The sequence below is a fragment of the Phasianus colchicus genome, chromosome 7, assembly GCF_987193195.1.
Source record: "Phasianus colchicus chromosome 7, bPhaCol1.hap1.1, whole genome shotgun sequence".
Classification (NCBI taxonomy): domain Eukaryota; kingdom Metazoa; phylum Chordata; class Aves; order Galliformes; family Phasianidae; genus Phasianus; species Phasianus colchicus.
Genome location: NC_143442.1, coordinates 29,569,973 through 29,585,283, shown reverse-complemented (window position 1 = coordinate 29,585,283; position 15,311 = coordinate 29,569,973). Strand labels below are relative to the sequence as shown.

The 15,311-nt window shown below is 45.0% G+C and overlaps 1 protein-coding gene across 1 annotated transcript; it reads right to left on the bottom strand.

Annotated features, from left to right (window-relative positions):
- Positions 1-618: 618 nt before the first annotated feature.
- Positions 619-14,522, bottom strand: NEMP2 (nuclear envelope integral membrane protein 2). Its single transcript, XM_031604430.2, has 9 exons — positions 14,391-14,522; positions 12,106-12,221; positions 10,667-10,895; positions 10,416-10,488; positions 9,234-9,327; positions 8,480-8,594; positions 7,622-7,847; positions 5,262-5,438; positions 619-3,119 (listed from the first exon to the last, which is right to left on the bottom strand). The coding sequence occupies exons 1-9, from the start codon at positions 14,482-14,484 to the stop codon at positions 2,894-2,896; spliced, it is 1,350 nt and encodes a 449-aa protein (XP_031460290.2). The 5' UTR covers positions 14,485-14,522; the 3' UTR covers positions 619-2,893.
- Between the last annotated feature and the right edge of the window lie 789 nt (positions 14,523-15,311).

Below are 15,311 nucleotides of genomic sequence, written 5' to 3'. Positions count from 1 at the left end.
GGGAACTACAGTCTTTCCTGTGATAAAGTCAGATTGCAGGCATAAATTTCCTTCAGTGGGGTGAGGAGAATGTAAGGGGTGCACATCGGTGTGCATCATAAATAGGATGATATGGAAGTGGGCAAGACTTGAAGAGTGAAAGTCAAAACTGGGTTATGCTGGTCACCCTGCAGTTTGGAGATAGAGGCTCCAGCTTGTATGGAAACACTTCCAATTTCTATTTTGGTCAACTACATATATTTGCAGCAATACATCTGTTCTGTATGGTGGTGCCTTTGCCTGGAATCTATTTTATTTAGACAAGGAAAGTTCAGTTTTTACTGTGTCAGCTGCTTCATTTGTATGCATACAAAAGCTGTGACAAGGAGAGATCTTAGGGACTAAGTTTTGCTTTGAGGTTCTGATCTGTCATGAATGGAGAAATGGAAGGGCAGACGACTCCCCAGGGAGATGGGCGTGAAGGAGGGCTGTTGTGAAGTGGCCACAGCTAACATGCAGTTAGGGTTTCTTAAATCTGCAGTGGTGGAGGAAAGTTGAGGATGTACACACACCCCTTCCCTTGGCTCCTCCTTGTCCTGTTCTTTTCACAGAGTGCCTGCTTAAGGGCAGAGAACCACCTCTTGGAAAAGTACTTTTATTTAAAAATGTTGAAAGTAAAAAAACAGTAGATGAGAATGGTGCACCACGAATACAAAATAAATACAACATTTTAACTTCTTTTTTAACATGGTGAAGCAGGAGATAAATGTAACTCATCCTTTGTTAAGAACAGAAGGCTTCTATCATAGTTAAAGCAGTGGATTAACATCACGATTCTGTTCCCAGATTTTCCATTTGAACTCTGGATAACACTTGCTGGTACTGTTTCTGTTCATCTATGTTATCTCTGTACATCAGAGCACCGCTGAGCAAGTAAACTCACTGCTGGCAAAGGGCTAGATGGACAGCAGTTGATTTTGGAAAGCTTTGTTTGTGAAATGCTTCCCATGTTGGAACAGACTTGGGAGGATTTTTAAGGTCAGTATCAGCTGCGAACTAAAGCAGTCATCTTTCTGGTATGCTGCTGCACTTCTGCTTTGGATGGCCTCAGTGGTTTCCTGCTCCACTTTGGATAGTATTTACCCAAATGTTGAATTTTGTAACCATAAGAAAATGTTAGCTTCCTACCCACCCCCTTGGAGTAGGTGTACCTCTTGTCCTTTAACAATTCAACAAAAGGGAAAGTGTCTGAAAAATGTCACTGCCCATTTTGTTTGGGCTTTTTCACTTAGTTATCATGTAAGTAAAAGGTTATTTTAATGTAGTTTCTGACTACTGTGTAGTAAGTACACATATAATATACTTACAAGAGGATCATTTCTGCCACAATAGTGGAAGGAATTTCAAAGAAGTTATGGTTTAAGCTAGGATGAGTCTGATTCTCCTGCTTGGCCTCAAACTACATGGATGAAAGATACGGCCAATTAAAAAGAGACAAAGTTATTTCTTACAGAAAATAACTCCTTACTAGAAACAGTGCCCACTTGGGCAATCCTGACTTCTGAGCGTGGCTGCTCATTTAACTGTATTTGGTAGCAGCAACCTCTCAGGGTGGTTTTTAATGCTTGTGGTCTTTCTGAACAGAGTTCTCTTGTTCTTTTTTTTAAATATGGTGGACTTTCAAGCGAACATAGTTTGAAGCACTTGCTTGACAGGGTTTCTCTCCCTTAAATGTGCTACAGAACAAGCATATGTGCCACAAAAAGGAGTTAGGTGTCTCTTCACTGTACAGTGGAAGACTTCTTTCTACAATGAATCTTGAAGCAACTTAACTAAGGACTATCTAAATGATGCTTTCAAACAGTCTGGGTCATGTTTCATGCAGAGGAGCTCTTAGAATGCAGTACTATTAGAGAGGCAGCACGTTTTCTCCCTTGTCCAGAGATGGACAATAGGGAACTCACACTGCTGAGCTCCTGCTGGGCATCTCTGGGCACATTATGAAGACAGCCCTTCAACCGCTGATACGTTCTGCAGATGATGAGAGAATTAACAGTCTTGTGCTCTCTGCAGTCTGGAGACAGTAAAGGAAAACAGTGAAATGAGGACAGGGGGATAGTCTGAAGAAATAAAGAGAATGATCTCTGCAAGTGGATGAACCAGGGGGACCACCTGCAGTTGTCAGAGATGGAGAAAAAAAAACTGGGGAACAGAGAAGAAGAGGAAACAAAGGTACAGCATAACCACAGTGCAGAGTCCACGAACAGAACAATTAAAATAAGATGGGTGAAAAATGAGGCAGCAGTTTAAAAAGTAAGAGGAGCTTAGAACAAAAGGGGGAGGTAAAGTGAAGCTAGCAGACAGCAAGCTGAGCCAGAAGAGCAAACAAATGTCACTCAGCTATGTTAAATCTGTAGATCTCTATCACTAAAAAGTCAGATGAGCAGTGAAGTTGTTTATCAGCAAACTAAGAACATTATTAAATTTGCTAATATTTAGGGTACTTCATCAAAGTAGAGTACTAGTAATGGCTTCCTCTCCCTCTAGCACTCAGCACAGAGGACTTGACAATCAGCAGGGCCAAGATGCTCTGTTGTTTAGAGGTAGTATCCTTGGCAAAGGAAGGCACTGTGGTGAGACAGGCTGCTGTCAGTACCTGCTTTGGGAATAAGCAATGCTTCCCAGTTAAAGTACTGATAGTGTGAGATCCTCTTTGCTTGAGCAGTCCCTGTGGTTTCTTTCTGTTGTTCTAACTGTGCAATATCAGTGATGCAGGAAACAGTTTTTGAAAAATGCTCGTTTGTCCCCAGGCACCTACAAGAAATCACCAGAAGTGAGTTCTTGGTCTGCAGCCTTCCTTTGCAGGATGAATGTGTTTTCCCCTCTCTCCCTTTTTTAGGGTAGTTTCCAAAGCTCAGAGCAGCTCAGTATCATATGGAAATGAAATTTGTTCATGTATTTCACCTTCATTCTCATCATCTTCTTCGTGGATGTAGCTGGCTGTCTCATCTTGGTCAGACTCTGTCCTTGTTTCAAAGAGCTGCTCTTCCAGGAAGGAGCTCCCAATGCCGTATTCCTCATCGTGTGCCTTTGTTTCTGCAGGTGAGACGTGAGGAGATCCCAAAACAAAACCTGCAAACCTGCCAAAGTTTGAAAGGGAGAAATGATCAGTTGGGAAATGAAAAAAATACTGCAAATGCAGGGGGAAGCAGCTAATTAAGCAGGGCTGATGTGAGGGCGTGCCTAGAGACAGTGCAGGTCACCCCTGAAGATGTAGCATGAGCTACAGCTTCATGTAAAACAGAGAGTGAATAATGACAAAAGGATGGTGACACCCCTGAAGATTTGTTCCCCTGCCTCATCTTCCTTTCTGTCTTCAGTCCTTCCTACACAAGTAACTCTTGTTCTTTCTGGAGGCCATCTGCAGAGTCTTGTGACTAAGCAAGATCTGACTTCATTTTTTCTTCACTGCTTGTGGGGTAATCCAGAGTAAGAGCCTCTATCACTGAATAGATTGTGTTTTAATTTCTTAATTAAAAGCTGTAGAGTACTGGGGACAAAGGCTGTAATAATTTCAGGTAAGTTGACACTGCTAATGAAGGGAAAAACGGTGAGAACTTAGCACTCCCACATTCCTGTGCTATCACCTTACTTCTGGTGCTGCACGCATGCTCCAGGCAAGCTGAACTGAAGCCATGAAACAATTCCTGCTTTTGGTTAACTGAGTTGCAGACTAGGAATACTGCATCTGCTCCAGGTAAACTCCAAACAGGAGGTTTAGCTGAACAAAGCACCAACTTATCACTTCCTACATTTCAGTTCACCGCAAATCTTACTTTCAGTGGACAACTATACTGAAGATACAGAATGGAGCTGGAGGTTTCTGGCAAGCTCAGGGGAACAGACGGCAGTTCTGACACCTGGGTAAGTGTCGACAGCATCAGAGAAATGTAAGAAAAAGGAACTGCAGCTACATTCTGCAGTTCTGGTAAACTGATCAATAATTTACATTTTAGACTTGAACATTTCTGCAAGATGAATGGTGTCACCTCGTTCTTCTTGGAAGCGCTGTAAGTCTATATGGAGAACAGGGTGGGGCTGGATCTGTTCATAGGTTTGCCGTGTGCTAAACTAGCTTCTATAGGAAGTTTAAAGGGATATTAAATGTAAAATCAGACTTCTGGTTCTTTTAATTTTTGTAATCTTATAGGGAACAACTTAGAAGAATATTAACTAAGTAATGACTATAAGAAGAGTGTATCTAAGTTGCTTGCTCTATGTGTTTTGTCAACAGTACTGCAGTGAATTTTCACTTTTTGAATCTTTTAATCATGTTACAGAAGGCAAGTATCTTAGCAAACATCAGTTCAACGGTTAATCTCTAAAACCTGACAGAGAGATTGTGTACCCATCCAAAGATGAAGTTTCTAAAATTAGTTTTTATTGATCCAATTCCAAGCTGACTGGGGCTACTTTGAAGTCGTGACGTTTGGTTCTGTGTTAGAAGCCAAGTCTTTGTGGCTTTGAGATGTGAAACTGTGCTCCTAGTATCTTCAGGTTTTAATTTTGAAGGAAATGTACTGAGATTATGGTTAATTTTATATTCTGCAAGATTTCCTGGCTACATTGATCTGACTCTTTCCTTCATCAACCTGTATTTGTCTTACGTTTGTCACTGAAGCTCTATCTGGAGTAGCTCTTCTCCCTGCCATCCTATTTGGGTGCAGGCCCTGGTATTTTGCAGTCTTAAATATTGGTTGATACTTCAAGTAAGAGGTTTGCTTGGCTGTGCAGACTGGCAGTCGAAGAGCTAAATGCAGCAAATGCTTGAGCATGTATCTTCAGACTGCCCTGATTTTGCTCAGTGTAAAAGCGTAGTGCTGTAAAAGCTGAAGAAAAGGGCAAGTCTCACTGGTTAGATGGTGACCTGGGTCACTATGTGGGAACTTGCTTTAGGCACTGTAGGAAGCCTGTACCTTTCGGAGAAAGCTGCCACTACCACAAATTAGCTGTGACCCTCTGCAAGCTCCCCGAGTAATTTATGGTCAGAGAGGAACAAACAGGGTCTAATACCACAAGTGGTATTAGCAAGCAAGTGGTATCCTTTAGAGATGTGGCTGCAATCTTTAGTAGCATTACTCAGGTAGATAACACTATCCCCATGTTTTACTGCACGTAAGACATAAACTCACCTGGAATAGTGCCTGAATTTGCCTGAATTAGTATGTGAGTTTGCTGTCTAACCAAGTGTTTCCTCTCTTAGAAAAGCCATGTTTTCTTACCTATGTGGCGACTGGAGTTTGGATACTGCCAACCATGATGAGAAGTCAGGGTTCTTGCAGAAGGAGCGCAGCTCCTCCAGAGCTCTGACAGTTTCTGTTTCACCTTGTTCTCGATATTCTTCTTCAGTAAGGCATCTGACCACTAACTTTTTTGATTGAAAGTGATTCTTCATTTTTCTAAAATGAAATGAAATAGCAGTTAGTATTTCTGAAGTCTTTTGGCACATAATTATAGCCCATCCATTTTCTCTACTATTCGCTATGAATGTGCTTGAATCACATTTATCCTATGAAGAAAAGCTACAAGCTTGTGTTAATAACGCTTAGGACAAGAAGCTTTGTGTTTGCAAGGCTGCTTACTCTAGGTCTCATCCAGCATTCCACAGAATGAGGCTTCCTTATTGTGTATGCATAGACTAAAATCTCAGAAGAGATGTCTACTTGCTCAGCCATTTTTAGGTGCAGCATGCAAAATAAGTCTCTGCAGAAACAGGGGCTGAATCAAAACCCAGTGTGCATATTTAAATTTAAAGATAAGCAATGCTCTGTTACAAGTTGTTCATGTTGTTTACTAGATAGCTTAAATCTTGCTTCAAATTACAAAACTGAGTAGTGTGAGGCCAAAATGTTTACAATCTGATGTTTTTTTAGCTGCTGCGTAGTGATGTATAATATAATTAGATATCAATTAGAAAGCGTGCCATGTTCTGTTCCCTTCTGTCGACTGCTTTCCATTTAAATGTTGTCATGAGTTAAGATAAGCAAGGGCTGGATGCCCATAAAACCTTCAGCTCTGTATAAAAATACCTGCTCCAACCAGCAGCACTCAGTTTTCCTCCTTATTTCCCCGCAAAGAAAGAATGAACTGCAGCCCTTGGTCAGGTCAAATGGTAAAGGTCTTGCTGGCTTAGTGGAATCAGTGCTAATCTTAATAATTAAAGCAAGATTCTTAACAATTTTGATATATTTGCTCTGAGCTGTGTATCAGGCATCACGGCCTCGCTGCTTGGTGCTACCATTTAGTGTTTCAAGAGAGGAAAAAAAAAGCCTTCTTATTCTCCTAAGGAAGATTTGTAGGGCCATATTTCGGTATGCTCTATGGAAGCATCAATTCATTGAAAATGAGAAGGGATTGTACCCAGAGAACTATCCACAGTGTTTAATGGTAAAACAGGTTTGTTGTGGCTTCCGTGAACTCCCAGTCAAATCTTAGTGATTTCAGAGCAAATGGAACCTGCTTACATCAGGAAAGTATTGATATTGTGTTGCTGCTGAAACACTGCTTCTCAGTTGCTGGTAAAATCAGCTCTTGATAAATGAAAAAGTCCAACTAAAATAAATAATGCTTCAACACAGACCACGCAGCAACATCTGAGAAGAGCAGAGGAGCAAAGCAGTGTGTTCTTCAAACACTAAGCATGGCATGAGCCTAAAAGATAAACTGTTTCTTATTCTTTTAGTTATCTTGGTTCTAAGCTTTGCCTGTGCTTTGCCTGTTCGTGGGTCTTAAGAGGTTCAGCAGAAGTCGACAGCTGTGGAACAGTCTGCACTAAAGAGTGTCATCACTGGAGGTAACAAGCAGCTGTAAATTGTGAGGGCTTTTTAGAATCTTCATTTGAGTGTTACATCTGTGATAAAACATGCTTTAAATTCAAGGATGAGCAAACGTGTTGTTCCCATATTGCTAACAGAAGTACTTAGCAAACTAAGATCTACATCGCAAAAGCAGTTCCAACTTCAAATGCCACAATATAAATGGAGCACATACAGGGAATACAGGGGGGAATGTCTCCACAGTGATAACTGACTGTTTCCACGTACTAAAGATAGACACACATATCTATGATGATATCCCTGGAGAACTAAAATTAATGAGAATCACTGTTTTGGTGGAAACAGGCTTTCAGTCTCTGAATTGTATGCTAATACTGAAAGCTATCTAACATAGGAAGGACTGTCCATTTTTAACGTGCACTTCCATCCTGTAAGATTCAGTACCTGCAGGTTTTCTCCCACCGTGTGAAACCAAGGCACTATTGCTGCAGTCTGATCAGTCGACCAAACAGAAATGTTTTGGTTGCCATATGCTGCAGACTAGAAGGTGCTACATTTGTACTTAAGAGCGCAGTCACATTTCTCCATTCCCCATAAAACAAAATTCGTATTTGTAACTGCCAAACAGAAAGTAATTATATGTTTTTCTTGGGGACTTAGACTTCTTCCGCTGTAGCTTAAAAAAAAAAAAGGCAATAGAAATTTACCAATTATCCAAGTGTAAGGTTTTTTTTTCCATTACTAGCACAGTAAGTAATGTTTCCTGGCCATAAAGGAACACGGGACATTCATAAATACATACACACCTGCCTATGTGCCAGGCAGCACCAAGGGGATAACCCAGGCCTTTGGAGCAGAGCATGACTGCTATCACTGCATATGCAACTTGAGGTATGGTGACACCACAGTAGATGAAAACAAAGGCTGTTAATTGCAGCGTCCATGTGAACAAGGTTATACTCAGTTCACTGCTAAGCGGTCCGTGCTGATAGCAAGTGGCAAAGCTGATAGTTCCAACAGCCACAAAATACCCTGTGGAAAGACAAAACAACGTCATGGAGAAACAGATGGAAACTACCCTTCTCAACTTTACTAGTTGGTTGACTAAGCTTGCTGTGCTGCGTAGCACAGCGTGCTGGTTTTGTGCTTGTAGTTACCTGCGTTATGTTGTACGAGCTGTGTGTTCTAAAGGCTCACAGGGTGATCTATGTGCAGCCATTAGGTAATGCTGGAAGAGCTGCACACGAGCTCTCTCCCATGTAAGAAAGCTGAGGTAGGTGCCAGAGCAATAGATTTGCCAACCAGTTTGCAGTTTGTGCATCCAGTTCCCATATTCAGCAAAATAGAAGTCATCATAGCTGCCCTTTTGCTGTCATAGGGAGAGCACGTTATGGCAAATCAATGAAAAATTAATGCAAAGTCTGCTGTTTCAGCTGCTCCTGGCCCACTAGATCAAACTCTTTATTTAATGATATAAATTTAGTGAGTAAATACTTACTGAGTGAATTAGAAACTTTTGGAATATTAGAACATTTCTGGCTTGGGAGAAAAAAAGTCATCCATAAATGAGTTGCGGTAACTTTTTTTTATCTTAATGGGCAGGTGTTCATCTAACCACTGAATTATCCAAAAGTGCACTGCAGATTTCAGTTTAATATTCTTACCCAACAAGTAGATTCTGTGTTCAGACCATAACCACTGCATATTCTCTTTGAAACAGTAGATAAGATAGAGAGAGGACATCCAGCAGCCACTCAAGAGTATCCAGAAGGTACTGCGCTGGAAATTGACAAAATAAAAACAGGAAAAAAAATCTGGAAGTTTCAGTCAGACTCAGGACCATTGTGTGCAAAGGAATTCACAGGCAAAAACAAATGTGGTTCTGGCAGACCTGCAGGGTTCTGCTTTGTGTCAGACTTGAGCTACACAGTGCTCTGCTGCAAGCACACAGCATCAAGTCTGAGCAGAGCAGCTGCACCTCTTTTTGTCTGCTGTGTCTCAGTGTCATGACCTAAGCTTCCTGAAGTGTATTTTCAATTCACATAACTCAGCAATACTGTAACAATGCATGGAGATAAAGACTTGGTGAAAGATAAGTTCACATCCCCTTACAATTAATTCCCCGCTGAATGGAAGAAAATCTGTCCCAACTGCCACTAAAATTACATTTTGAATTAGACTGATTCATATACTCAAAAGCAAGCTTAGCTCCAGTCCAATAAACTTACACCAACACTCTCCTTCAACTCGGCAGCAAGCTAATTAGAACTTGATTCTGACCTAATTATATTTACTTGACTCCCACACCCATTTCGGTGGAGTTCCCCAGACAGAGCAAGGCCAGAATCTTGGACTCCTCACTTCCTCTATTATTACAATGATAATAATTATTACTTTGTTTTACAAATGTAGATTTACCCTCGGAATAAATCTTTTAAGTGCCAGCAGGACAAAAACTAACAGAGAAAGAATGCCCAGTATTATTCCAGACAGGTAAAAGAAGTTGGTGCTCCTGGAAGAAAACAAGAGAGAATGTTGTAAGAAGTATTTTCTAAGTAGTGAGTGGTTAAAAATGCCAACGTTTGTAAAGACAGCAGCGATCTTCAGTAAGAACACAACTATGAGTGAGTTATACAGGTAATAGGCTTGATTTAGATTTTAAATTCATGTTAAAAAAAAAAAAAAAAGGAAAAAACCCACTGAAATTGTTACCAGACTGTTTACTGGAACAGACTGCCCAGAGAGGTAAGAGATGCCCCATCCACGGAGACATTCAAGGTCAGGCCTGTCCATTGCAGGGGTGTTGGACTAGATGGCCTTTAAGAGTCCCTTTCAATTCTGAGGATTCTATGATAGACTTTTGACACATCATTTTCTTATGAACACCGTGGTTCTGTATGCTTCAGTGCTGCAAGAATGGGCTAATACATTTAAAAGTGGGGAAAAAAGCAAGTTTTTCTAAGTTGACGTATCGATAAAAATCTGACTTAAAAATATGATTTGGTTAAGTCTGAAAACTGTTGCTGCTCTGCTTGTTTCAAAGGTGTCTCTTGCCAATTAATCTGTGATTCATTTTGCTTTGAAGTCATGGTTCAAGTGTTTTGCTATGCCAGTAAGAATCCTCCCTTATGAGCTACGCAAGGGTGCATCAGAAGAATGGTGAGGAGAGGCTGGCACAAAGGCAGAGGCAGGCCAGGCCCCAGATGACCTCACCCAAGTGTTTTGTCTGCAGCAAGACATCATTTATAAGCCATGCAGCATCCCTCAGCTGCTGCTAACCTCAATGGCCTGCAAAAGGGAGAGGATTTTCCTGAATCCTTTTGCTCTCTGAGGACAGGCTTGGTGTCACCCAGTGCAGGACGTCACAAGACATGGAACCCCAATGCAGTTCTATGGCAAAAGCCCCCAGGTATGTCAGTCTGTCCCCACACAAATGGTACAAATATCTGTAATATATATTCATATATTTAATATATGTTTAAATACACATTCATTTCCTTATTTCACTTTCCCAGAGAACTGTGCCTTCAGCTCAGACAACAGACCAAAGCTGCACAGACTCTGGGAAAGAAACATGAAAGGGCAGCAGCCAGTACTCACCTGCTCAGACTGTTTGCAAAATGGAACAGAAAAATTCCAGCTACAAACAAAAACAAGAGCTTTCCATCTAGCACTAAAAAGGGGAAAAAGAAAACAAACAGAAAGGGGCTTTAGACTAACTCATTCTGAAACACCGATTACATTAAATATCAGCAGACAAGTTTCAGGCCTCTTACAGAAGAGATGGTACAGGCAGTACTGCTGGCAATACCAATCTATCTGTGATGTAAACAGGAAGCTGTTTCACTTACTTTCTCGTGTTATGCTCACAGTGTACAGTTCTTCCTTCAAGGGCTGTATTCTGAAGCAGAAGTCCTCTCCATATTGCTTTACTTTTAAGAAGGTTTCTGTAGATGTCTCTGGTCGCCAGAATATTTGAACAGCACAGGCAGCAAACTCGAACACAGTTTCTGAATTCTGACAGTTGCTTTTTTCTGGAGTAGGCACGAACCTGAATGTTTTTGTGCTGTTTATTTTTACCTAAGTCAAACAATAAGGCAGAGTTGTAGCTCAGAATCACTGTGGGATTTGTTTTGTGAGATGCACAGCATGTACACCGTGCATATACTAACAAAGATCAGCACAGAAAGTAACATCCCTACAATTTTTAGTTGTTTAATACTGGATATTAGTATTATGCAAATATTGTTCGGGCCTTACAGTGTGACTCAGAGAACTCCATGCCAGCATAGTTCTATCCAAAGCCCTGCCCCCATCCGCAGCTCTGGGCCTTTGGTTCAGCCACAACACTTGCCCATGCACACAGTTCCACCAAAACTCAATGTCTGACAGACCACGGTTTCTTTTGTAAACGTTTATTCTCTTTCACATTCTCCTCTTTAACCTAACAACCTGTACTTGCTTTTCTTGTAGATAACAATGCAATGTGTATATGAGGTACAGAGGGGTAAGGAACAGACCGAGGGATGATCCACCTCCATGTCTGAGACCCAGCTTCTCTAGCAGACACAGCAAAACTGCTTCATTCCTTTGTCCAGTGACAGCTGCCCAGGAAAAACAGAACCAAGCGTACTCCACTACTTCCTTAACCTGTTATTGCCTGAGATTTCTATATTGTTCTGCTATTACTAAGCATGTTTCTTTTAAGATGATCCTCTGAGCCAAATGAAAAAACAGCCAGAATAGCATTTGTCTAACTTTCAGAATAACAACCTGACACGCCTTTTGTTCTTATGCTGTGGATGTTCCTTCCTCATTCCCCTCTAGAGCCGTAAGCAGTTGAATTTACTTTTCTTGTAGATAATAATGCCATTTTCATGTTATGGACAGAAGAGGGATGCTACAATACATGATTCACAGCAGTGTATTTTATCCTCAAATTTACAAGTTGTATAAAGGTGTTTGGAGGTGTAAAATACTTGTTGAGGTTAAAGATGGTCTATTAGTATGAAAGATGTGCATCAAAATAAGGGAGCTGATGTTTGTTTTGCAACCTCCTGTGACACTGTAAGCCTGGCTGACATCCTCCTAATGAGGGGACAGCAAACCTCAGTGCGTCTGGGGTGAAGGATCACAGTGCTGTACTTCTCCGGTGCTCTTTCTGATACACCACCATTCAAACTACTCACTGCACTCTGAGGTGCTGCTTTGATCTTGATAACTGGGCAGCTGGGAAAAGGCCAGGGGCTGCGTATGGCACATGTGGATGATCCCCAAAAGGAGCTCTTACCTGCAAAGTTGACCAAATGTACTGTAAGTGCATGATTCTGTTTTGCTCGTAACAAAAGCAGTCTTCATGCAGTTTCTGGATGGCATTCCCCTCTTCCAGAAGGCTACAGCTTCCACCTGATGAGGGAAAGTTCACTTTAAATGTGTACAAAATATAAATATGCAACATTCTTCCTTTTTTTTTAAAAAAAAAAAATCACAAGCAATTTACAGATAATAGAACATAAAGATTAGACTGCAGGGTAGCATGTTCAGCATGATTTAGACAAGAATTCAAATGACACGTCTAATCAAGTAATTTAGGCTCTAACTAAACTGCAACACCTTGGGGAAAAAAAAATAATGCATGGTGAGGTTTTTTACAAATGGAATCAGTGAAAGCTTGGCATCTCTACCCATGTTTTCGTGGCACAGGAACAGGCCTCTGGGCCAAATTCCCTGCTGGTGTGGGCGTAGCCCCACTGTCATTGATGCTTTACCAGTGCTGAATGTAACTGTGGGAGCACAAGCAGGTAAACAGGCTCACGTATGGCAGTCACCCAGCACGTGGCACTGTGCTCACTGCAGGCAGAGCACTCGTTCCCCTCCAACACGGTTCTCATGGTAAAGCATGTCACTTTTGTCATTTCTACCTTCAGCTGCGTTCTCCTGACGTGGTCCAGCCACATATCAGTATGGCAACTGTGCTGACAGCTCGCAGGGGTCTGGAGACAGGGACAGTGCAGCTCTCCTGATGCATAAGTGATTCCCTGTGCCTTCTAGAAGAAAGGCCCCTGACCCATGCATGGAGCAGGCTTTCCAGAATGGCATGAGATCCTGTCTGTGCACCAACATCTGCCCTGCAGCGCCTTACCGCAGCGCTCCGGGAACGTAATTAAAGAGCAGAATAAGTGAGATGAATGCAGATGAGAACAGAGGGAGTCATCTGGCTCTCTGAATAGAAAACGTAGGTCCAAGCCAAGCTCAGCAGTAACTGCTGAAACAGTCTCCTAGTCTCTGAACCGCCAAGTAAGCACTTGGCCAGAGCAAACCACCAGTGCAAACTCGGTCTGGACAGGAGAATACTGCTGGCAGGTACAGGCCTGCCCCAGCTCTGTACAGACCTAAACCCAGCTTAAACTGTTTTCTTAACAATTTAATTAAACCAATTAAAAATACTTTGCGTGCATGTTCTTATCTAAGTTTATTAAGCCATCCCAGAATTAGAACGCGTCTACAGACGGTCCTGCTGAAGTATATTGGTTGCAGCTTTCAGCGTGGGCATTTTTTATTGTGAAGTTTTGAGCAACTGCTTGTCATCCCAAATCCCACAGCAGGAAGTGCAGTGCTTCAGATGGGCTGAGTGCTGCTCTCGTCAGGCACCGACTGAGATGTGCAGGGCTGAAAGGAGGCTGGGTAAGGCCTGGGAACTTCCATGTGAGAGGTGAAACAACTCTGGCAGTTATATGTGGCTCCTGCAGACCTGAATCACAGTTCTGGGGCCAGCAAGTCAGGGAGGGTGTCTCCCCCTCTACTCTGCCTTGGTGAGGCCACATGGAGGTCAAAAAAGGCAGGGATCTCCTAGAGAGTCCAGCTGAGGGTCACAGAGGTGAATAGGAGCCTGGAGCACCTCCCATACGAGGAAAGGCTGGAAGACCTGGGGCTGTTCAGCCTGGATTAGAGAAGGCTGGGGGTGGCTCTGACAGAGCTCCTAACTATCTAAGGTGCAGAAGTCAGGTGGTAGGGCTGGGCCCTTTTTGGCGGCGTGCAGCAGTAGAACAAGGGCTAACGGGAGCAGATCGGAACGTCCATACAAACACGAAGGGAAATCTTTGTTAGTGCCAGAGCTCGGCAACTGGCTGCCCAGAGGCTGTAGGATCCCCTCTCCGGACATATTCAGGACGCCCACTCGTGCGCGGGGATGGACGGGGTGATCCCGAGCTCCTCCCGCCCCTACACCGCTGCGATTCGGACTCCCGCAGCTACAGAGCAGCTGTGCGTTCAGCCGCCCCGCACCAAGCTCCCCGGCAGCCCGAGCCGCAGCGCCGTTCCCCGCCCGCAGCCCCCACGCCGCACCCCGAGGGGCGCTCAGCCCCGCCCGGCACGGCACGGCTCGGCACGGCTCGGCAGGCCCGGCCCGGGGACGCGGAGCCGCAGCGGCGGACGGCCCGCCTCGCTCGTGCGGCCCGTCGGGGAGGCGCGCCACGAGGGAAACCATTCCGGGCGCCGTTTCCCGGAGGCGGCCCCGGCCGCAACCTCACCCCCCGGCCCCGCCCGACCCCCCCGGCGGCGAGGGAAGGCCCGTACCTGCGGCCGGCACCGCCCCGGCCAGCGCCAGCAGGAGCATGAGCAGCCCCAGCCCCGGCCCCGGCCGGGCCCAAGGCGGCCGCCGGGGGCCCATGCGGTGGCTCCGGCTCCGCCTCTAACGGCCCGGCGGCAGGGCGGCGAGGGCGGGCCGGGCCCGGCGGGGGCGGCGGCGAGGGCAGGCGGGCGGGCAGGGCGCGGGGCCGGCTTTGTGCCGAGCCGTCTTGAACCGCTTCGCCCCGGTTGCTGCGCGCTGGGGGAGGCGGAGGTTGGCAGGGCACGGCCGGAGCTCCGCGGGGAGCAGCACCCGCTGCACGGACGCCTTAATAAAGGGCTTTTTACTCTCGAGCGCTTAACTGCGCTGCGTTTCGTTTGCTTCCCAGCTGGGGCACGAGCCTCGGGCCCTTGCGAGGCGGTGCTGCTCCTTCGTAGCGCTCCCATAAGCAGGGCGAACTGCCGGGTGCAGCGCCGAGCCCTTTCCGTGCCTCCGCATCCTGGCACAGCCACATTGCAGCGGCAGCCAGGAGGCCGTCCGTGCCAGCAGAGCCTCACCAGCTCGCCCTGCGCTGCGAGCACGGCAGCCCCTGTGCGCTGGGCGCTGCACCCCGCCAGCTGATGCTCACCGCCCGCCCTGCGGCTCCTCTAACTAAAGCTCAGCGCCCAGGAGCGCCACCGCCATCTCAGCTGTGACTCAGGACGCTTCCTTTCATTGTGTGTGTGTGTGTGTGTGTGTGTGTGTGTGTTTTCCTTCCTCCTGCCGTCAGCAGAGGGTAGCTGCGTTGGCAGGGATGCGGGCGTTCCCCCCCTGCCCGCGGCCGGTGAGGCTGCGTGCAGGGTGCGGAGGGCCGTGCCGCGCCGTCCCTCGGAGCTGCCGTGTGGGCGCTGGGTTGTGTCGTTCGTGGGAGGCGAGCGTCAAAGGAAGCG

What these genes read in the sequence shown, in the direction of transcription:
- NEMP2 (XM_031604430.2), bottom strand. Translation starts at nt 14,484, where the DNA reads ATGGGCCCCCGGCGGCCGCCTTGGGCCCGGCCGGGGCCGGGGCTGGGG. An exon ending in CGGGGCGGTGCCGGCCGCAG is followed by an intron (nt 12,222 to 14,390) that starts GTACGGGCCTTC and finishes TTCCCTCATCAG; the next exon opens with GTGGAAGCTGTAGCCTTCTG. An exon ending in TTTGCAAACAGTCTGAGCAG is followed by an intron (nt 9,328 to 10,415) that starts GTGAGTACTGGC and finishes GTTTTCTTCCAG; the next exon opens with GAGCACCAACTTCTTTTACC.